Here is a 23,773-nt window from a genome sequence, read left to right on the forward strand (position 1 = left end):
AATGGTGTGCATCAAGGTCCCATAATGTCTGATGTTTGTGCCAAGTTGAGCGAAATCCATCCATACATGACTGAGAACAGGTTCTGCAATCACAGGAATGTCGCCGGGATGAAATTGACACCATTTGGACATCTTGAATAAAATCGAATGGACCCAAGTTGTGTATATATTTGTGAAGTTTGAAAGTGATCAGTCCGGACATGTAGGTCATGTATGGAGGTCAAAACTGCATCTGAATGGGTACTAATAAAGTAGTGATAGCTTTAAATGCATCATGGGAGTATCACCACGGTGTATGGCAGCAATTATCTACAGTGTAAACTTCCCTACTGATGCAACACAATGATAGAACTTGAATTACCTTTGTATGTGACAACTTCTCCCGTCTGCGTCTTGGCTAAACTTTTCAAACATGCTTCACTTGTGCAAGCAACAGTGACACCACAGCTTCCGAGAAGAAACCCAATCTGCTGACTACCTGCATCCTGTAATACACATCATAACACTTTCTGTGATATTACTGGAGTGACTGAAAACTGTTTTGAAGGATTACTAAACTGATGTCAGATTACTAAACAGATTAAAGAATGAAAGCATTCCATCAGCAGAAATGTGAGCTTAGTGAAATCCCACAAAAAATGTCTTTCTATTAAGAAGAATGTTTACATTTTGTTTACTGCAAGCTTTGTTACTTTTTGGCGGCAAGTTAAACCTATTTAGGCAGTCAGCGAAAGTCTGTAACTCACTCAAGAAATGTATAATCCTGGGATACAATAGTAGAATTAAACCATAGACTTTATAGAGGCAATGGTTCAATCTACAATAAAAGCAATGATAACTTGAATGGCACAGTACTTCATTATTAGAACTTTAACTTTAAACAGTATATTACAGTCCATCAAGAATTATAAATTTAAAATGCCAAGTCATGTGAAAAGTAAAATTAAACCTAACAGAGAAGTTTGTTATTAGGCCATGTGTTCATAATTTTTGTTTATCGCATGGTTTGATTTTTGTTGAAACAAAATATGTTCTCAATTAATTCAGCATTTTACTGCACTTAGTATTGAGGACAAGCTGAAATGTTTCCTGTTTGAAAGTTCACAGTTAAATGATGACAACACACTAAGAAGCATTGTGTCATTCCGGTAAACATAACATTCACCAGAAGAGAACATTAATACAGTGAATAGTATATCCTACCTTCCTTGTGACTGGTACTTCAATTGGAACAGGCACTACTCCAGCTGTCAAGCAGCCATAAAATGCACATATAAATCCAACAGGGTCTGAATTTGGATAAACCAAAGCAACCTGCAATAGAATAGAAATATTAACCTCATATATCTCATATTTATGCAAATGTGTTCATGGTGACATGATTTGGTATTTGAACTTCTGACATAGATTTTACAGGTATGCGTAGTATCGTGTTGTCAGCAAAAAGCGATTATTTTTTTTATTTTAATGCGATCCACTATACAAAGTATGTTAGTTTTTATTAAAGAACTTTGTTTTTATTCAGATCACAGCAAATTTGTTTAACTCAAGCTATCCAATGATTTTTTTATTCCAGAGATTAGGGGGCTGGAAATCAAATGTTTGATAATCTTTTGTAATCTTTTTGAAATCAATAGTTTTACCATTTGTCTCATGTTTAAAGTTTTACTTTAGAAAAGTCAGAAGGTCATAAACAGTTGACTACAACTAGAAGGTCTACAACTCATAATCATTTAAATTTTACTCAAATATGATTTATTAATTTTATTTTTCACAAATATACATTTTAGACTACCAGACCAAACACATAAATGTGTTGGTCATTTCACATGCACTTTAACTTTTTGACCAGTTAGTTATGTTATAAGTGTACGTCAGTAACCAGACATAACTGACTGTGGTTAATACTGCTCTGATAACACATCATTTGTACTCTTATGTAACCCAAAAGGTTTTGACAACACAGAAGTCTAAATGTACTTGAATGAAAAAACAAATACTCGTGTTAAAATGCCAGTAAGACCTACCCTATCACCAGGTTTCACACTGTGTTCTCCTTTATTCCCAATCCTATTTAACAATGAATATGCTATCTTTTGTGTTCTACTAAGAAGTTTGCCTGTGAAAAACAAAAATATTACAATGAGAGATTTATGTTTGGAGTTTATCATCACACTGTGGTAGAGTAGGTAATTAACAAACAAACACACAAACAAGTGACACAACAACATTCATACAACCATCAATGTCAGGGTCTCTATGTCAACCAATTAATGTTCTTTTTATGAAACTGTCTGTTTCATAGCTGCACATTTCTGTCTATGTGTTTACATAACTTGTCTGTCCATGTGTCTACATAACCTTTCTGTCTATGTGTCTACATAACCTTTCTGTCTATGTGTCTACATAACCTTTCTGTCTATGTGTCTACATAACCTTTCTGTCTGTGTCTACATAACCTTTCTGTCTATGTGTCTACATAACCTTTCTGTCTATGTGTCTACATAACCTTTCTGTCTATGTGTCTACATAACCTTTCTGTCTATGTGTCTACATAACCTTTCTGTCTATGTGTCTACATAACCTTTCTGTCTATGTGTCTACATAACTTGTCTGTCTATGTGTCTACATAACCTGTCTGTCTATGTGTCTACATAACCTGTCTGTCTATGTGTCTACATAACCTGTCTGTCTATGTGTCTACATAACCTTTCTGTCTATGTGTCTACATAACTTGTCTGTCTATGTGTCTACATAACCGTTTGCCTATGTGTCTACATAACCTTTCTGTCTATGTGTCTACATAACCTTTCTGTCTATGTGTCTACACAACCTTTCTGTCTATGTGTCTACACAACCTTTCTGTCTATGTGTCTACATAACCTTTCTGTCTATGTGTCTACATAACCTTTCTGTCTATGTGTCTACATAACCTTTTGTCTATGTGTCTACATAACCTTTCTGTCTATGTGTTTACATAACTTGTCTGTCTATGTGTCTACATAACCTTTCTGTCTATGTGTCTACATAACCTTTCTGTCTATGTGTCTACATAACCGTTTGTCTATGTGTCTACATAACCTTTCTGTCTATGTGTCTACATAACCTTTCTGTCTATGTGTCTACATAACCTTTCTGTCTATGTGTCTACATAACCTTTCTGTCTATGTGTCTACATAACCTTTTGTCTATGTGTCTACATAACCTTTCTGTCTATGTGTCTACATAACCTTTCTGTCTATGTGTCTACATAACCTTTTGTCTATGTGTCTACATAACCTTTCTGTCTATGTGTCTACATAACCGTTTGTCTATGTGTCTACATAACCGTTTGTCTATGTGTCTACCTAACCTTTCTGTCTATGTGTCTACCTAACCTTTCTGTCTATGTGTCTACCTAACCTTTCTGTCTATGTGTCTACATAACCTTTCTGTCTATGTGTCTACATAACCTTTCTGTCTATGTGTCTACATAACCTTTCTGTCTATGTGTCTACATAACCTTTCTGTCTATGTGTCTACATAACCTTTTGTCTATGTGTCTACATAACCTTTCTGTCTATGTGTTTACATAACTTGTCTGTCTATGTGTCTACATAACCTTTCTGTCTATGTGTCTACATAACCGTTTGTCTATGTGTCTACATAACCGTTTGTCTATGTGTCTACCTAACCTTTCTGTCTATGTGTCTACATAACCTTTCTGTCTATGTGTCTACCTAACCTTTCTGTCTATGTGTCTACATAACCTTTCTGTCTATGTGTCTACATAACCTTTCTGTCTATGTGTCTACCTAACCTTTCTGTCTATGTGTCTACCTAACCTTTCTGTCTATGTGTCTACATAACCTTTCTGTCTATGTGTCTACATAACCTTTCTATGTGTCTACCTAACCTTTCTGTCTATGTGTCTACATAACCGTTTGTCTATGTGTCTACATAACCTTTCTGTCTATGTGTCTACATAACCTTTCTGTCTATGTGTCTACATAACCTTTCTGTCTATGTGTCTACATAACCTTTCTGTCTATGTGTCTACCTAACCTTTCTGTCTATGTGTCTACATAACCTTTCTGTCTATGTGTCTACATAACCTTTCTGTCTATGTGTCTACCTAACCTTTCTGTCTATGTGTCTACATAACCGTTTGTCTATGTGTCTACATAACCTTTCTGTCTATGTGTCTACATAACCTTTCTGTCTATGTGTCTACATAACCTTTCTGTCTATGTGTCTACATAACCTTTCTGTCTATGTGTCTACCTAACCTTTCTGTCTATGTGTCTACATAACCTTTCTGTCTATGTGTCTACATATAACTGTACATCTTCACTTACCATAAGTTAATGTAAATGTTGGCTTTCCATTACTATCTATTGAAGTGACGGCTGGTGCCTTGTAAGTTGCTGAACCATACCTTTGAACCGATGCCTCCAGATTGCGAGGTAAACCGGACGGGATCTATGAAATGATGCATTTGTTGAATATTTGTTAAACAATTCGGTTATTTTTATTGACTATTTTGCCTCCATTTCATAATGTTCAGTTGCAAATGCATATGACATGACAAAAACTGAATTGTGAATTTTCCCCAAAGCCAAATAAGACATTCTATTGTACTTACCGCCAATTGATCACCAATGGCCGGTGTGATTGCATTACCTTCTGGTTTAGGTGCGTTGGCATCTACCTGGTTAGCAAGAACTGTGTAACAAAAACATTTCATTGTTGTATTTCATAAAAACAAATACTTCTAATATATACTGTTCTATAAGGATGTTTTTTTTATCTACATGTACTCAGTGGCAATGTTAGCAGAGTCACATGACATGTACTCAGTGGCAATGCCAGCAGAATCACATGACATGTACTCAGTGGCAATGTCAGCAGAGTCACATGACATGTACTCAGTGGCAATGTCAGCAGAGTCACATGACATGTACTCAGTGGCAATGTCAGCAGAATCACATGACATGTACTCAGTGGCAATGTCAGCAGAGTCACATGACATGTACTCAGTGGCAATGTCAGCAGAGTCACATGACATGTACTCAGTGGCAATGTCAGCAGAGTCACATGACATGTACTCAGTGGCAATGTCAGCAGAGTCACATGACATGTACTCAGTGGCAATGTCAGCAGAATCACATGACATGTACTCAGTGGCAATGTCAGCAGAGTCACATGACATGTACTCAGTGGCAATGTCAGCAGAATCACATGACATGTACTCAGTGGCAATGTCAGCAGAGTCACATGACATGTACTCAGTGGCAATGTCAGCAGAGTCACATGACATGTACTCAGTGGCAATGTCAGCAGAATCACATGACATGTACTCAGTGGCAATGTCAGCAGAGTCACATGACATGTACTCAGTGGCAATGTCAGCAGAGTCACATGACATGTACTCAGTGGCAATGTCAGCAGAGTCACATGACATGTTCATAACAATCCAACATACAATACATGCAACTGTTGGTTTCCATAGACTTCTATAGCTAATATATTGTTCAGTGTTTAGTACCCATGGAAATTAACCCTTGAATAACTTAGCGCCATATCATATAAGGGTTTGTAATAAACTTACTTTCTAATTCCTCGTCTTCATCAACAAAGAATTCTTTAAGCGGTTTCCGCTTAGGTCTTTTTAATGTATTTAATAATTGCTGTATTTTGGCAGATACCTTACTATTAGTTCCAACAGCTGAAAACAAAAGAGAAATCAGTTATCTCTTCATGGCCACTGAGGGTGCACTAATTCATAAGCAAGTGTTCAATTGAGGAGAATAAAGTCAGTTATATCAAAGAACTACAATGTATGTATGCATGAAAGTTGATAATATTGAGGATAACAAGTTTGTAATAATTTGGTCACAAATGTTTCAGACAATCTAATTTTCTTTGTATTTGTAAGCAATAGAATCCTTGAAGACAAAAAAGATGTTACAACATTGTTTATATGCAGGATTATAAACAACAATATTTATGTAAGAAAAACATGAAATCAAAGAAAGCTTAGAAAGAACTCCCATGTGCTGAGAGTATTGGAGACACATTAAATATAATTCGAAATTACTTAGCTGAAAACTAATTATGCAAATCAGAAAATTAATATGAACAGATTTGAGTGTAAAACTAATGAGGTCTGCGCAATGTAACAGAAAATCTATGTTTCCAAGTTTAATTGAAATGTGACTAGAACCAAAAAATTATGAATTATTATGCTTATTAGGGAATTAATATGAACAGATTTTTACCCCAAACTAATTAGGTTTGTACATTGTCCTAGAGCATCTTTGTACTAAGTTTCATTGAAATGGAATAATTAGTACTTTAGATATCAGTGTGAAAGCTTAAAATTGGTTAATTATGCAAATTAGGTAATTAATATGTACAGGTTTTAACCCACAATTATCCAGGTCTGTCTATTGTCCTACAGCATCCATGTACATTCATTGATATGTGATGTTTAGTACCCGAGATATCAGTGTGAAAGTTGGTTAATTATGCAAATTAGGTGATTAATATGCACAAATATTTACCAGAAACTCATTGGGTCTGCATAATTCTAGATTCATTGAAATGTGATGATTAGTACTTTAGATATCAGTAGAAAAGCTGAAAAATTAATTATGCAAATTATTTATTAATATGCACAATTATTTGCCCTAAAACTAATCAGGTCTTTGCATAGTCCTAAAGGATCTATGTACCAAGTTTCATTGAAATGCGATGATTAGTAATTGAGATACCCGTGGAAAAGCTGAAAATTAACTAATTATGCAAATTAGGTGATTAATATGCACAAATATTTATCAGAAACAATCAATCTCTGCATAGTCCTCAAGTATGTAAGTACCAAGTTTCATTGAAATGTAATGCTCACTACTTATATCAAATGCTGAAAATTAATTAATTATGCAAATTAGGTAATTAATATGTACTGATATTACCATAAAAACTATCAGGTCTGTGCAGTGTCATATGACATCTATGTACCAAGTTTCATTGAAATGTGATGATTAGTACTTATATCAAATGCTGAAAATTAATTAATTATGCAAATTAGGTAATTAATATGTACTGATATTACCATAAAACTATCAGGTCTGTGCAGTGTCATATGACATCTATGTACCAAGTTTCATTGAAATGTGATGATTAGTACTTGAGATATCAGTGGAAAAACCGAAAATTGACTAATCATTATGCAAATTAGGTGATTAATATGCACAAATATTTATCGGAAACAATCAATCTCTGCATAGTCCTTGAGTATGTAAGTACCAAGTTTCATTGAAATGTAATGCTCACTACTTATATCAAATGCTGAAAATTAATTAATTATGCAAATTAGGTAATTAATATGTACTGATATTACCATAAAAACTATCAGGTCTGTGCAGTGTCATATGACATCTATGTACCAAGTTTCATTGAAATGTGATGATTAGTACTTGAGATATCAGTGTAAAAAACAAAAATTGACTAATCATTATGCAAATTAGGTAAATAGTATCCACGGATTATTACCAAAAACTAATCAAAACCTAGCATTAGTTCAGAGCATGTATGTACAAAGTTTCATCAAAATCCAATGATTGGTTGTTTAGATATCAGTGGAACAATCATGGAACAGCTAAAAATCAGCTAATTATCATGCAAATTAGGTAATTAATATGCACGGATTTTTACCAAAAACTAATCAAATCTGCGCACATGTTCAGAGCATCTATGTACCAAGTTTCATCAAAATCCAATGAGTGGTTCTTTAGATATCAGTGGAACAGTCATAGAACAGCTAAAAAATAGCTAATTATCATGCAAATTAGGTAATTAACGAGCATGGATTTTTACTAAAACCTAATCAAATCTGCGCATTGGCCCAGAGCATCTATGCACCATGTTTCATCAAAAACCGATGTATGGTTCTTGAGATAGCAGTGGAACAGTCGGACACACATACACACATACACACACACACACATACACACACACACACATACAGACACACTAACTGCAAAGACTCCCATTTTGTGCTTCGCACATGGGAGTCAAAAATACAGACAGGCAACCTTTAGCGAAAGTGTTAATTATTTAGTGTTTCCTCTTAAAATATGTTTTGCACCAAAACTTCAAATTAGTGACATTGTCCACTCATTCATAAACAAGACTATGCACATTTCCCCTTGATCCTGGGTCTGGGTCTGCAAATAATGAGAAACTACAAGCATCTGAGACGATAACCAAAATTCTCATTATACAGGGAAGTTGTGTGTTTAAGAATGTGACCTACCAGGCTGTTGTCCAATGGGACCCTTTCCCCGAACACTCTGCAGATGAGAATGAGACCTTTCAATGGCAGAACGATCACCAGTGTTTGTTGTGACATCAGGAGGTGGGTGCTGTGGCTGCAATGACCCTGGAAAACACACAATTTAATTGTCAGTATCTACATGTACATAACTATATGAATTACACATCAACATACTGGGGGATACTGTCAACTGCAATGACCCTGGAAAACACACAATTCAATTTTCAGTATCTACATGTACATAACTATATGAATTACACATCAACATACTGGGGTGTACTGTCAACTGCAATAACCCTGGAAAACACACAATTCAATTCTCAGTATCTACATGTACATAACTATATGAATTACACATCAACATACTTGGGTATACTGTCAACTGCAATGACCCTGGAAAATACACAAATCAATTCTCAGTATCTACATGTACATAACTATATGAATTACACATCAACATACTGGGGTATACTGTCAACTGCAATGACCCTGGAAAACACACAATTCAATTCTCAGTATTTACATGTACATAACTATATGAATTACACATCAACATACTGGGGTATACTGTCAACTGCAATGACCCTGGAAAACACACAATTCAATTCTCAGTATCTACATGTACATAACTATATGAATTACACATCAACATACTGGGGTATACTGTCAACTGCAATGACCCTGGAAAACACACAATTCAATTCTCAGTATCTACATGTACATAACTATATGAATTACACATCAACATACTGGGGTATACTGTCAACTGCAATGACCCTGGAAAACACACAAATCAATTCTCAGTATCCACATGTACATAACTATATGAATTACACATCAACATACTGGGGTATACTGTCAACTGCAATGACCCTGGAAAACACACAATTCAATTCTCAGTATCTACATGTACATAACTATTCGAATTACACATCAACATACTGGGTATACTGTCAACTGCTTTAATTTCACAATTTTGTGTGAATTTCAAGGGGAAAGCAACATTTGCAAAATACCATGCAAAAAATCCTAGCAGCGAAAATTAAGCGGCCTACTAATGAGAAGCATAGCGTGAAAATATAAAATAATTTATGTTTTAATTCAAGTTTGTTTTTGACTCCTAAATACGTAGAGTTTCATCAGAAGACTGATTCACGTATTAATCAGCAATGTGCTATGTACATATCAGGACAGCTCAGTAATCCATATTTTCACATACAACTCTCCAAAGTGAGCTGTCTGCAGTACTATACATAGTTTCCAGACTCACTATTTGGGCTTGGGGTAGGTGAATCGGTGGTGGTTTCTGCCAGGCTATTAGTTTTAGTTCTTGGTGGTAATACATATACGCCTGTGGGTTGACCATTAGGATGTCTACGTGTATCTTTTGGTGACTGATGTCTTGGCATGTGACTTGGTGATGGTCCAACAGATACAGCTCCACCAAGACTGGAGTTAGATGAACTACTTCGATTGCTGGCCAGTGATGGTGAATATTCTAAAAATGGTTGACTTCCATGGCCTCGTAGACTACTGGATTGACTGTCTTCTTCATCTGTGGAGGTATCTAAAAAAGACAATACTTCGGTAACTATTTGAAATACAGTTGTACATTGATTTTTTCACATTTCCCAGTATGTGTGGAGACGATGGTACTAACTTTTACATCAATCACACTATGCATACTTGGCTCATCAAAGCAAGTGCTGAAACAAGTCATTGTCAATGACACGTCCCCGTTCCGTTCATATTTGAGTGACATTTACATTCAAAGCAGATCATGACCGAAATGCACCTGCATATGTACAACACATTGTACTAAATCTGAACAAAATCCATCCATGCATGACTGAGATCCGGTTCCGGAATTGTGAAAATACGTGATTTTGATGCATTTTCGGCCTTAAAATGGCCATCATTCAGCTATTGTTAAGCGGATCATGAAACAAATGTACATATCTATTTGTGACATGATGTACCATGTGTGTGTGAAGTTTGAACTTGATCAATCCAGACATGTCTTGGATACAGATCCAGAACTGAATTCTTTAAAACAAAATGGCCGCCAGTCGGCCATTTCGAACTTGATCCGAAAAAAAAAATAATGAGCATCAAGGTCCTATTATGTTTAATGTATGTACCAAATTTGAACAAAATCCATCCATGCATAACTGAGATCTGGGTTCGGAATGGTGAAAATGTGCGATTTCAATGCATTTTCGACCTTAAAGAGGCCGCCATTTGGCTATCGTTAATGAAATCATGAAACAAATGCACATACATATTTGTGACATGATGTACCTTGTGTGTGTGAAGTTTGAACTTGATCAATCCAGACATGTCTCGAATACGGATCCAGAACTGAATTCTTTAAAACAAAATGGCCGCCAGTTGGCAATTTCGAACTTGATCCGAAAAAAAAAATAACGTGCTTCAAGGTCCTATTATGTTTAATGTATGTACCAAATTTGAACAAAATCCGTCCATGCATAACTGAGATCCGGGTCCGGAATGGTGAAAATGTGCGATTTCAATGCATTTTCGGCCTTAAAGCGGCCGCCATTTGGCTATCGTTAATGAAATCATGAAACAAATGCACATACATATTTGTGACATGATGTACCTTGTGTGTGTAAAGTTGGAACTCGATCAATCCAAGCATGTCTCAGATACGGATCCAGAACTGAATTCTTTAAAACAAAATGGCCGCCAGTCGGCCATTTCAAACCCGATCCAAAAAAAAAAAAAAATGACGTGCATCAAGGTCCTATTATGTTTAATGTATGTACCAAATTTGAACGAAATCCGTCCATGCATAACTGAGATCCGGGTCCGGAATGGTGAAAATGTGTGATTTTGATGCATTTTCGGCCTTAAAATGGCTATCGGCTATCGTTAATCGGATCATGAAAAAAATGCATGTGCATATGTCCCATATAATGTGTGACGTATGAGTGAAGTTTGAACTTAATCGGTTCATGCATGTTCGAGATATAGGTGAGCACAGACGCACGCACGCACACAGGGCAAAACATAAGTCCCCGTTTTCGGACTACGTCCGAACAGAGACTAATAAAGTGTTCATGAAAACCACTAGAGTACTGTAAAGTACTTATTCTCACTTGCAATTAATTTTTTGCTATTTTCGTTGAAGGAGTGAAACAATGACAACAAGATATGCATGACACAGTCCCTGTTAGTTATCAAACTTAAGATAAATAATTTTGTTTATAGTAAGATAGTTCAAACATAAACATGTCAAAGATATGAATCCAGAAGCTGATGCTTGATTATCGTGATTTATTAACACTGAAATGACTGACATTCAGTTATTTTGTATCTGATCATCATTGTATCTGGTCAAACCATAAGTCCCAGTTTTCAAATTGCGTCCGAACAGGGACTAATAAAATCAAGTGAAAATACTTTTTTTCCTGGTTTAACTCATCAAAATTCAGTGAACATTAATGTCATATAAAAAACAGCCAAATTTCTTTTCAGTGAAAATTAATTCCAGTTTTTCCTTGAAACATTGCAGTATCCCCTGGAATAATTGCAGCAGTGTTTGCTTTGACTTTAGTACTTCCAATATTAACAAGCTGATATATAACTTTCATCATATGCTTTGTATTCTACAACCCACATGTTATTGTAAATGAAATCAAATTTTTGGAGAAGAAATTGTGTGAAATATTAAAATGGCGATTTTTGGAATCAGAATGTTTTACATTTGAACACAATAAATTATTATTTTATTACAAATGTCAATTTCATTTCAAATTTGAGTATCCCCTTCAAATATAGTGGGACTTTTGATATGCAAATTTCCAACAGTTGAATGCAAACAATCCAAGGTAATCCAATATTCTAGGAATAAATTGATAAAGAGATAAAGGTTCTCAGGATCAGTTTATTTCTGCAGACCATCAACAGAACTATATATTAAAAAAAAAATTATTTGATTGTACAACTAGTTTTGGTAAATGGAATTTTTACTTTTGCTAACAAGTCTTGATCACCAGTGATATGAAAAATAGCGCCCTCACACAGTGAACACACAGAAATCTTACAAAAGGCAAGATTTTGAACATGGTCACAGTAGTTTTAATATGGCATTAATTGATTTTACTCAATAATAAAACAAGCAGCCTCTCAGCTGAGATAGCTCCGCTGTTAGCAATGCACATTTCAATTAAAGAACAGAAAGTATCATTAAACAAGCAGCCTATCGGCTGAGATAGCTCCGCTGGTAGCAATGCACATTTCAATTAAAGAACTGAAGACATCATTAGAAAATGAACAATATGAATAGTATCAAAGCAATCGGACTTACAGTTTTTAACAAGAAGTCGAAAATATCACTTTTTACCAAAAATTACAAAAATATTCACCAAAATAAATAGAGAATTGAAGATATCATCACAAAACAAACAAATCTGAGAGAGGTCCACATGTAGTACCTATATATGTAATATCAAAGCAATTGGACTTACAGTTTTCAACAAGAAGTCGAAAATATCACTTTTTACCAAAAATGACAAAAATATTTACCAAAATTAGAGAATTGAAGATATCAACATGAAATGAACAAACCTAAGAGAGGTCTACCCAAGGTACATATACACCAAGTATCAAAGCATTCAGGCTTAAAGTTTTCAAGAAGAAGTCGAAAAAGTAAAACATTGACACGGACGACGACGGACAATCACTCATATGATAAGCTCCGCTCGACAAAGTCGACAGCGGAGCTAAAAACAATGACATTTTCTCACCTGGTGGTGTTTCTACAGCCGTACTATTGGTCATTAATGAGCTTCTTTTGGATGGCATAGGGACTGCTGGCTGAATCTGTTTCTGCCTTGCCAGGGCTTCTCGGACTGCTTCTTCTCTAACATCTGAAAAGAAAATATGTTATTATAATTACATGTATAAGTTGTTCATCTCAGAACCTTGAGTTTACTCAAAAATACATAGAACTATATAGCAAACATTAAAGACCATCATTTGAAATTTTAAAGTCCACAGAAAATGTGATTTATGATAAATAAAAAACTTTTCATTATTTTAAAATACACAATTTTAATGGTAAAAATAAAAGTAAAAACCAACAAGCAGCCTGTCGGCTGAGATAGCAGAAGAACTGAAGACATCATTAGAAAATGAACAATATGTACATTATCAAAGCAAAGACTTGCTGTTTTCATCAAAAATAACAAAAATATTTATCAGAATTAGAGAATTGAAGATATCACTATGCAATGAACAAATCTGAGAGAGGTCCGCATGTAGTACCTATATATGTAATATCAAAGCAATTGGACTACCCAAAGTACCAAAGTAGATATCCACAAAGTATCAAAGCGATAAGAATTGTAGTTTTCAAGAAGAAGTCGAAAAACTAAAAAAGTTGACATGAAAACAGATACATGTATGATTAGCTCTGCTCGACAAAATAGACAGTGGAGCTAAAAAAAAACAGTTTTAATGACACACTTCACTAGTAGTAAATGTAAAAATTTCACGTTTCATACATACATACTTCTCTTTTTTCGAAGGAATACTGAAGTAATTTTTTTTTTATTCCATCATAATTATAATACATGTACTATAAAGGTACTCCATTTTCACTGACATTTCATTTCACAATTTTGCGCTTATTGATAACGTTTTAAATTTCTGAATTTTCCAATGAAACAATGGTTTCAAATATTGGTAACAGTGGTTTTTTATAATATATATTAAAGTCCTCATTAATCACTGACAGGAAGCAATGAAAAATACTGTTGTTTATGTCAGATCAGATTTCATACAATTTACTTTGATGGATGAGTCTCTATAGCATATAATGAGTTCAGTGAGACCATAGAACATAAAATTAAACCTACCTGATCTGTATCTATCAGCATTGTCTCTATGTGATGGCCTGTCTCGACGACGTTTATTCTGTGATTTGTGAGGACGTGGAGCTTCCGGACGATCGCGATGGTAAGGTAGTTTGTAGGCTCCAGGTGGTGCAGATCTTCCACCTGAAACAACTAATATGAACAATTATAAACATATTGAAATAGTCCGGTACAGTGTGTCATTGAAATAGTCTGGTAGAGTGTGTCATTGTAATAGTCTGGTACAGTGTGTCAGTGTAATAGTCTGGTACAGTGTGTCATTGTAATAGTCTGGTAGAGTGTGTCATTGTAATAGTCTGGTACAGTGTGTCAGTGTAATAGTCTGGTACAGTGTGTCATTGTAATAGTCTGGAACAGAGTGTCATTGTAATAGTCTAGAACAGAGTGTCATTGTAATAGTCTGGTACAGTGTGTCATTGTAATAGTCTGGTACAGTGTGTCATTGTAATAGTTTGGTACAGTGTGTCAGTGTAATAGTCTGGTACAGTGTGTCATTGTAATAGTCTGGTACAGTGTGTCATTGTAATAGTCTGGTACAGTGTGTCATTGTAATAGTCTGGTACAGTGTGTCAGTGTAATAGTCTGGAACAGAGTGTCATTGTAATAGTCTGGTACAGTGTGTCAGTGTAATAGTCTGGTACAGTGTGTCATTGTAATAGTCTGGAACAGAGTGTCATTGTAATAGTCTAGAACAGAGTGTCATTGTAATAGTCTGGTACAGTGTGTCATTGTAATAGTTTGGTACAGTGTGTCAGTGTAATAGTCTGGTACAGTGTCATTGTAATAGTCTGGTACAGTGTCATTGTAATAGTCTGGTACAGTGTCATTGTAATAGTCTGGTACAGTGTGTCAGTGTAATAGTCTGGTACAGTGTGTCAGTGTAATAGTCTGGTACAGTGTGTCATTGTAATAGTCTGGTACAGTGTGTCAGTGTAATAGTCTGGTACAGTGTGTCAGTGTAATAGTCTGGAACAGTGTCATTGTAATAGTCTGGTACAGTGTCATTGTAATAGTCTGGTACAGTGTCATTGTAATAGTCTGGTACAGTGTGTCATTGTAATAGTCTGGTACAGTGTGTAATTGTAATAGTCTGGTACAGTGTCATTGTAATAGTCTGGTACAGTGTGTCAGTGTAATAGTCTGGTACAGTGTGTCAGTGTAATAGTCTGGTACAGAGTGTCATTGTAATAGTCTGGTACAGTGTGTCAGTGTAATAGTCTGGTACAGTGTGTCAGTGTAATAGTCTGGAACAGTGTCATTGTAATAGTCTGGTACAGTGTCATTGTAATAGTCTGGTACAGTGTGTCATTGTAATAGTCTGGTACAGTGTGTAATTGTAATAGTCTGGTACAGTGTCATTGTAATAGTCTGGTACAGTGTGTCATTGTAATAGTCTAGAACAGAGTGTCATTGTAATAGTCTGGTACAGTGTGTCATTGTAATAGTCTGGTACAGTGTTTCATTGTAATAGCCTGGTACAGTGTCATTGTAATAGTCTGGTACAGTGTCATTTTAATAGTCTGGTACAGTGTGTCAGTGTAATAGTCTGGAACAGTGTCATTGTAATAGTCTGGTACAGTGTGTCATTGTTATAGTCTGGTACTGTGTGTCATTTGTAATAGTCTGGCACAGTGTCATTGTAACAGTCTGGTACAGTGCCATTGTAACAGTCTGGTACAGTGTGTCATTGTAATAGTCTGGTACAGTGTGTCATTGTAATAGTCTGGTACAATATGTCATTGAAATAGTCTGCTACTGTGTGTCATTGTAACAGTCTGGTACAGTGTGTCATTGTAATAGTCTGGTACAGTGTGTCATTGAAATAGTCTGCTACTCTGTGTCATTGAAATAGTTATTGTAATATACTTACATGTATGATAAACATTGTTGAAGTGAGGTATGAATACATACATGTATGCCAAGAAACAAATGAGAATTACTTCATTGGTTTAATAAACAGCTGTTGTCAGAAAAATTATCATAGCGATGTCAGACCACCGTGTCAGTAAAACAAAGCACTGGAGCGGTACCGCCACTATTCATATCCTAGAGATCACACTGCACTTATCTTAGAACATAATCATTATGAATAACTGCATTACACAATTCACCATATGTATATGAAGTAAAACCAGGGCTTGACATTACTCTATAGACTGACTTGTCAGAAATGTATGTTTCTAATATATTCATCTTTATTGTGTAAAAACAAACAGTGGCAAGTGAAGAAATTCAAAAATACAACAACAAATAAATGGGAAATAGCTGCGAAATATTTAAATTTACTATAGTTGGTTAAGGCTACTTAGTAGTGAGTTACTACTAGGACTACCCTTAATGTCAATCCCTGAAAACATTTTCAGTTGATATTTTTGTACACAACCATATTATTCACAATATACACATTGCACACAAATAGAAGTTAATTGTAATGCAACATTCATGGTGAAAGAATGTATCTTGAAAAGTCCTAAAAAATCTATCCTTGTAGACACAATATAAGTAAAGATTGAAGTCCAATATTTCTCATCCATTTCCACTGACTTCCACTATAATTTACTTACAATACATACAATACAATATCCATTCTCAGTAAGTTTGTTATTGGTGGCCTTTGAAAAATTTGTATAAAATATTTCCTAGAAAATTCATTTTGCTTCTCAAAAAATAAATAATATTTTTCCTTGAGTATGTTTCAAAATTGACAAGCTTTCAACACATACATATCTAGCCGAAACTTAGCCTGGCGCACTCGCTGGCCGAACAGCATCAGATGCTACTAACAGAATAGTGTATGTCTTGTCGACAAGATCAGTACTACGAATTTGCAAAGTTCACGCTTTCTTTCGAGGAATATTTGGTTTGGTGGTCAATCAAAGCTGTGTTTGCATTGTCGGCAAAAATCACTGTTTTCAAGATGATAAACATTGGTCAGAAATAAACTCTGTCGTCAATGGTAACTTTTTGGTGGCTGTCACTATCTGATGTTCTTGCAATTTGACTGGTACTAACATTGTTCTCTCAGGCATATGTTGGGTTTGGAGGATCGCAGAGGGCACAATTCACACGACCTTGTGAGGCTAGTCGGGGTAAGGAAAAGCTAAAAACAAGCAGCCTGTCAGCTGAGATAGCTACGCTGTTAGCAATGCATATATCAACTAAAGAACAGAAGATATCATTAGAAAATGAACAATATGTATAGTACCAAAGCAGTTTTCAAAAGGAAATCAAAAATATCACTTTTCACCAAAAATGACAAAAATATTCAACAAAATTAGATAATTAAAGATATCACCATGAAATGAACAAATCTGAAAAAGGTCCACATGTAGTACCTATATGTATAATATCAAAGCAATTGGACATGCAGTTTTCAGCAAAAAGTCAAAAATATTACTTTTTAGCAAAAATGACAAAAATATTCACGAAAATTAGAGAATTAAAGATATTATCACTAAATGAACAAATCTGAGAGCAGTCCACATTTAGTACTTATCTACATGTATGTACGGTAATATAAAAGCATTGGGACTTGCGTTTTTTTAAAAGAAGTCAAAAATATAACTTTTTACCAAAAATTACAAAAATATTCATCAAAATTAAAGAATCGAAAATATCACGAAATGAACAAATCTGAGAGAGGTCCACATGTACCTATATGTATAATATCAAAGCAATTAGACCTGTGTTTTTTAACAAGAAGTCGAAAATATCACTTTAACTAAAATATTTTGTTACTTTGGTCATTGCCACACAATATTCTAGATTTAAATGAAACAAACAATGAGAGTTATGCATATATCCTTGTCTCTATAAATAGAATATTAGCCATAGAGAAAACAAGGACAATCAAACAATACCACAGCTATTAATACAATCACACCAACATCCATAGAGCTAAAACTAGAGAAAGGTCAAAAGGTTTGTTACGGCTCTTCCAATCAATGCTATCCTCCCTATGCTACATGTATACTCATTCTCCTTCCCAGAGTTCCTTGCGGTTAGATCACCGGAAGTATCTCTGCCACCACACACCGCCATTTTGTGGTGAAACACCACAAGACTTTTACTACGCGTATTATTTTCGTATTTTTGTTATAAGAGGACTCTCGTGTTGATTTATTCCTACTGGAAAACAAGTTTTAAAATATTTCGTCGATAGCTGATAATGATTTTTTTGTGAACGCACTGAAAATGGTGAAAATAGTTATAATTTACAAAAGAAAATAATTTCATTGCGTAATAACCATTACTAGGGTGTTACTCGGTTCATCAAATGATCGTCCTGTTTGAACTGTTTGTGCTACAGAAAGAAAAAAAAAAAAAGCTTCTAACTTTGAAAACAGCCAAAATCTGTAAACAACGTGTACGCATTCGTCGGGTTGGAAAATCGAACACTTGCATGGCACTGTTTTGGTGAGCGTCTTTAAAAGTAGTGCCACTGTGACGCATCGACCAATCAACAACGAGCATAAGATCTGCCTGGGAGATTGGTATATACTATTATTTGTCAGAACTCTTCCAATCATTGTTATCCTTCCCATCCTGGATATATAAGATAAGTTATCAACCTCATGTGAAGTATTTACTACACCATATAAAAACACTTTGCAAGTCACTGTGTCCTAACAATATATAAAACTGTATTATGTGACTGACAAGTGTTACCAGTTACAATTACAACAATACATGAATAACAATGTTTTTATGTCAAGGTCATGATGTTGTTATGTCTACCAAACTAATTATAATAACCTTCCACAAACTATAATTATAAATTAATTAACATATTTGTCTCATACAATGTACTACACCTATCTAAAACCTTGCCCATTAGCAAGTGGGCTATCTTCCTAAAAATAATGATCACAGATAACGCATTGCTGAAGTAAATTCAATTTTTATTGAAGTTGCAGCATGATTTGTTGGTGTTGATTTTTGCTGTTTTAAAGAGATGATTACCATTTTTTGAAAGATAAAACAAATATTATAGAGTTAGCAGCTTTCAAGACAATAACAGATAAAATATGTTATCGTACATTAAACTGTTAAGTCTTTTCTACAGCATTAACTTAGTCATAATAGTGTTTTGACGGAAATAATACACCCGAACATTGTCCTGGCTGAGTTTTGGAGCAAGCACTCACACAAAAATATCACCCTCCCTCCAAATGATCACCAAGGATAATTATTTGATAATAAAAATAAACAAAAATAAATATCTCAAAAACTTACCACTCGCAGGTTGTTGCTGAGGTTGTTGTTTTTGTCTTTGTTGTTGTTGTTTCACTATAAAAGGGGCTAAGAGTTTTGCTTTTCTCTTTTCATACCCTTTGCGTGTGATATCACCTGTCAAGCAAACATAAAACTCAAATAATTGAGCAGCAACATGCAAAGCTTTCAGTCATGTCTGTCAATCTATATGGTTATCAGTTGAATAGCAGTAATAAATATACCATTAGCATTGGCAACTAAATGCAAGCAAAAAACAACAATGATAGAAATTTGCTTTTGTCCAGCTGTCATGCAACTAAAAATCAGCATTGTAATTAAGTTTATGCAAATATATGTAAACAATTAATAATCTTCTTCTCTAAACTGAACCCTGTGTAAAATGAAATGTCTAAAACCACACATTTTTTTACTTTTCTGCATAGAATTAGTAATCAAATTATCTATTAAAACTGAATGCCTCTCTGCAAACAGAAACATTTCTGTCTACGCTATGGTGACATCATGTCCAGAGATATCTGTATGTTCCTTGTCAGTGTGGTAGCTAAAAAATTTGAAACGATTTTATTTTTCAACAAGTCATGTCAATGACATTGTTCACATCTGTATTGGATGCATTTCATTTGATAGGAGAAGTAATGCCAAGAAAATGTTGTTGAAACAAAAACAATTGGCATACACAGGAAATTATTGTTTTGCTCTGTACATGTACAAAATTTATACATAATCATTTTAGGTCAGAGAAAAAAGTTGGCTCCCAGGTGGTTGAATTACATTGAAAAGAAAAATTGGCCAATAATTGAATTGCTTTACGACATGGCTGCCAGTCGGCCATTTTGAAACAAAATGAGTGATGTCAATATACATGTAAAGTTAGAATAAAATTGACCCAGGCATGCTCAAGAAATGCTTGAGCAGCTGGCCGTCAAAAGTCAGCGAAACAGAAAACAAATCAACATGGGCATGAAACCAAAACATAGGCTCCTGTTTTGGACAACATCTGATAAACACTAATTACAGTACAACTCAGTAATAATGTGCAGAAAGTGAAACACAATTGGTCAAATAACATCAATAAGTACAGATCACTACTACATATATGTTATATACATGTACCGCATTAATCACACTGTCAAGTCAAATTGTTTAGTTGATCAAACTTTATAAAATACTAGGGTTTTGTTTTAAGGATGTAGTAGAGGTTTTCAGGAAGTAAAATTCATACTAATTACTTTCATATAGGAATTGTTTTAAACCATATCAAACTAAATCTTACTATATCCTTAATGTAACATTCAAGGTGTGATTAGTAATATTGATAAATATGTTGCACATATTGTTCATTTTCTTGTTGTTTGTGCATTTTATGTTTATGATAATAATTTGTGAAATCAGGTCTTAGAATTGTTATTCGTCTTCTACACTTTGAGATGTAGTCTGTTGAACTTTGCAGAGGCAATTTCATGGAGATGACCATGATCTTGTGGCCATAATTCAAGATCAGAGATTCGCAAAACCATCTACTGTATGAGACATCTTTTTTATCCCATTTTGTGGCAAATACATATACTGTACTTACCCGAGTACATTGTATAAGCCCTCTCCGAGTATAAGCCCCTCTGTTTTTAGACATTTAATGAGTTGAGGGCATCCCCGAATGTAGGCCCAGGGTGTTTTTACCAGGCGTCGATGACATTTATTAAAATACATTTGTATGCATGTAAAAATTGTATTTCATTGCATAAAAATCATGATTAGTACGGAAGTTTAGTTCCAGCTTTTACAAGAAAACTTACATGGAAAACTGCATAGCAGGCGAACGTACGGAACATAGTTCGCACCTTTTCTATTCTGTTATTTACTCGGGATGAACCCCGATGTTGCAATATAATCCATATTTCCTTTGAGTAGTAGTTTTCCAAACGGCAAAAATTTTATCATCAAGTCGTGAAACAGAGTCACTGAACATCGTTTTACTTTTCAGAATAATCGTGTCCATTGAGTCTATCATGAATGAGCAAACTATTCTTCGACATGACTTGTTGGCAGCTGGGAAAGGTTTAAATACTTCTCCCACCCTCAGTTAACCTTTCAAAAATTGTGAATCAACAGCTCTTTTTGTCAAAATCAGTGTTAAAAGATCGCAGTAATTCACTTCTGCATTGCATTGAAAAATTACTTTGTCAATAATCGGGAAACTTCGTCTGTATGACACAGCATTTTCATTGGTTAACGAAAGACGTGACCTGCTAAATCAAAGGAAGTTGTTCAGGTCAAATCATGATGAAATACACAATGATGGAAATAGCTTTGTATCAGGAGTTTGCATACGATCCAAAACATTCCACAATGAAGATGATGATAAAGATCTTGTCTTCGTTGTTTTCCCACAGACCCCACCCATTTTTGAACCGTAATTCAGACGGTATGTAAACCGTATTGTAATAAAATGTGCGTATTTTATGATCATGTTTGTTTCTTCATTGTAAAAAGTGTCATGGAAATCAATGACGACTCGATTGTTTCGCATTTTTTTCCTCAAAAAGACATAATATATGCCCGTACCAGTAGAGTAACTGTTGATTACTACTACTGTGCCACACCCAGCATGTATTGACATGATTAACACTCATCACTGACAAGTTCTCTAAATGCAGATAGTGTTATGGTTTATCTACATAAGATACAAAAAACTAATGTTGGTACACGTATACTTTTCTGTTCAGTGTGGTACAAATCACACCCAAATTACAGCAACCTTTGACCTCACTACATTGTTGATGTCACTGTATGAGTCACTTCATAACATCACCATTCTACATTCCCAAAATATAACGTCATTTGCATAATATTGTACAAGGGCAGAATGTTGTGTGAAACTGGTTTAAAAAACTACAATTTAGCAATAAATGAATTCTGTATCAAACTGATAAGTAGGAACTTTGTGAACTATTACTGTTATCTCCAACATTTGTGTGAACCATACACACGTACACCGAGATATGGGTCCAAATAAAACATGTTAATTATTGCCAAGTCAATCATGCAATTTTACTTAGTTAGTGATCTGAAGTATTTCTTATCAAATGACTGGAGCACTTTTTATCAGTCCCCTCGTCAGGGCAAGCGAGGGCAAACTACACTATGTAATGTATACGATGTTCTCGATCATCCTCTTCATTTTCTGGGTCTGTTTATTTACGGAAGTGAGCACCAACAGACATATATTGTCTGTACAATAAGTCATAAGTGTGCACAGATCTAGACATTGTGATGTTACAGCGGACAGTGACAACTGAGTAAATCGTATGAAATCAGTCACCAAGTCAGAGTGTAATCGTTGGCTGATTACAAATAAACATCACGTTCATTCGTTCTCTTAATCGCTATTCTTGTCATGATGACGACTTCATGACATGGTCGCGACGATCAAGGCCGCCACCGAGTACCAAATTCTGTCTAATTTAAGGGATGCAAAGTCTAAATAGAGGAAACAAAACGCAACAGCCAGTCGACGAGTCGGTCAAACTATAAACATAAATCTGACGACCGATCACTCGTTTCATAAAAACATATGATGATGATTGATACAATTTTAGTAAATTTCGAACTTACCTTCTGCTAATTCCTGGTCCAGCTCGATTAATTTTGCCTTGATCTCATGTGGGACAGACGCTGTACTGGACGATCGTTCGGCCATACTCGTCAAATGGTTATGTGCGACAAAAACACTCAGAATTTTTCGATGAACTTATTTAACGAGTAAGTTCAGTCCGCCATATTGAATACTTAGCTTCCACACCTCGGTCACGTGACATATTTAACCTCGTCCTCGCCAAGACAGGATATGAAACGAACAGGGTTTATTTGCATAAATTTCATTTATTCTGCTTTACATCAAATAACGTGTTCTCTCAAATACGCAAGTTAATAATTAAATATTCACGGTTTACATGTTCAATAATTTATAATTATAATTTCTATACCAAAATCAAATTTTGAATTGTGTAGATTGTTTCATTTGTTTCTAACTAATGATCTTATGTAAACGTTCTAGGCTGTAGATGTACTTATATTAATACATAATATAAATATCATAAAAACAATCCGGCAGGAAACAGTAATAGAAAAAAACAATTCGACACGACTAAAGTCACACGGTGGAAAGAAATTACAGCAAATGATCTTTTAAAAAATTAGCGAAGGAAAACAACATTTACGCAGTTATTCTGCCATCGCCCCTAAGTCCCCTCCCCTCCACTTCCCACTTCACAGTTTCTAATGGTTCATCCCCAAAACAACAAAACCAAAATAGTAC

General features: G+C 34.9%; 1 protein-coding gene across 1 annotated transcript in view; it reads right to left on the bottom strand.

The window, feature by feature from the left end:
- LOC100374444 (disco-interacting protein 2 homolog C-like) overlaps nucleotides 1-23,260 on the bottom strand; it is an 81,219-nt gene extending 57,959 nt beyond the window's left edge. Inside the window, exons 1-12 of the mRNA XM_085496021.1 lie at nucleotides 23,071-23,260; nucleotides 19,459-19,572; nucleotides 14,206-14,355; nucleotides 13,093-13,215; nucleotides 9,591-9,887; nucleotides 8,300-8,425; nucleotides 5,591-5,707; nucleotides 4,625-4,704; nucleotides 4,338-4,461; nucleotides 2,028-2,119; nucleotides 1,204-1,314; nucleotides 362-485 (exon numbers count right to left, since the gene is read on the bottom strand). Of these exons, the coding sequence (XP_085352147.1) occupies nucleotides 362-485; nucleotides 1,204-1,314; nucleotides 2,028-2,119; nucleotides 4,338-4,461; nucleotides 4,625-4,704; nucleotides 5,591-5,707; nucleotides 8,300-8,425; nucleotides 9,591-9,887; nucleotides 13,093-13,215; nucleotides 14,206-14,355; nucleotides 19,459-19,572; nucleotides 23,071-23,155 (1,543 nt within the window). The 5' untranslated portion in view covers nucleotides 23,156-23,260. The remainder of the gene's footprint in view (nucleotides 1-361; nucleotides 486-1,203; nucleotides 1,315-2,027; nucleotides 2,120-4,337; nucleotides 4,462-4,624; nucleotides 4,705-5,590; nucleotides 5,708-8,299; nucleotides 8,426-9,590; nucleotides 9,888-13,092; nucleotides 13,216-14,205; nucleotides 14,356-19,458; nucleotides 19,573-23,070) is intronic.
- Between the last annotated feature and the right edge of the window lie 513 nt (nucleotides 23,261-23,773).

The sequence above is a fragment of the Saccoglossus kowalevskii genome, chromosome 22 (assembly GCF_978046115.1).
Source record: "Saccoglossus kowalevskii chromosome 22, keSacKowa6.1, whole genome shotgun sequence".
NCBI classification, from domain to species: domain Eukaryota; kingdom Metazoa; phylum Hemichordata; class Enteropneusta; family Harrimaniidae; genus Saccoglossus; species Saccoglossus kowalevskii.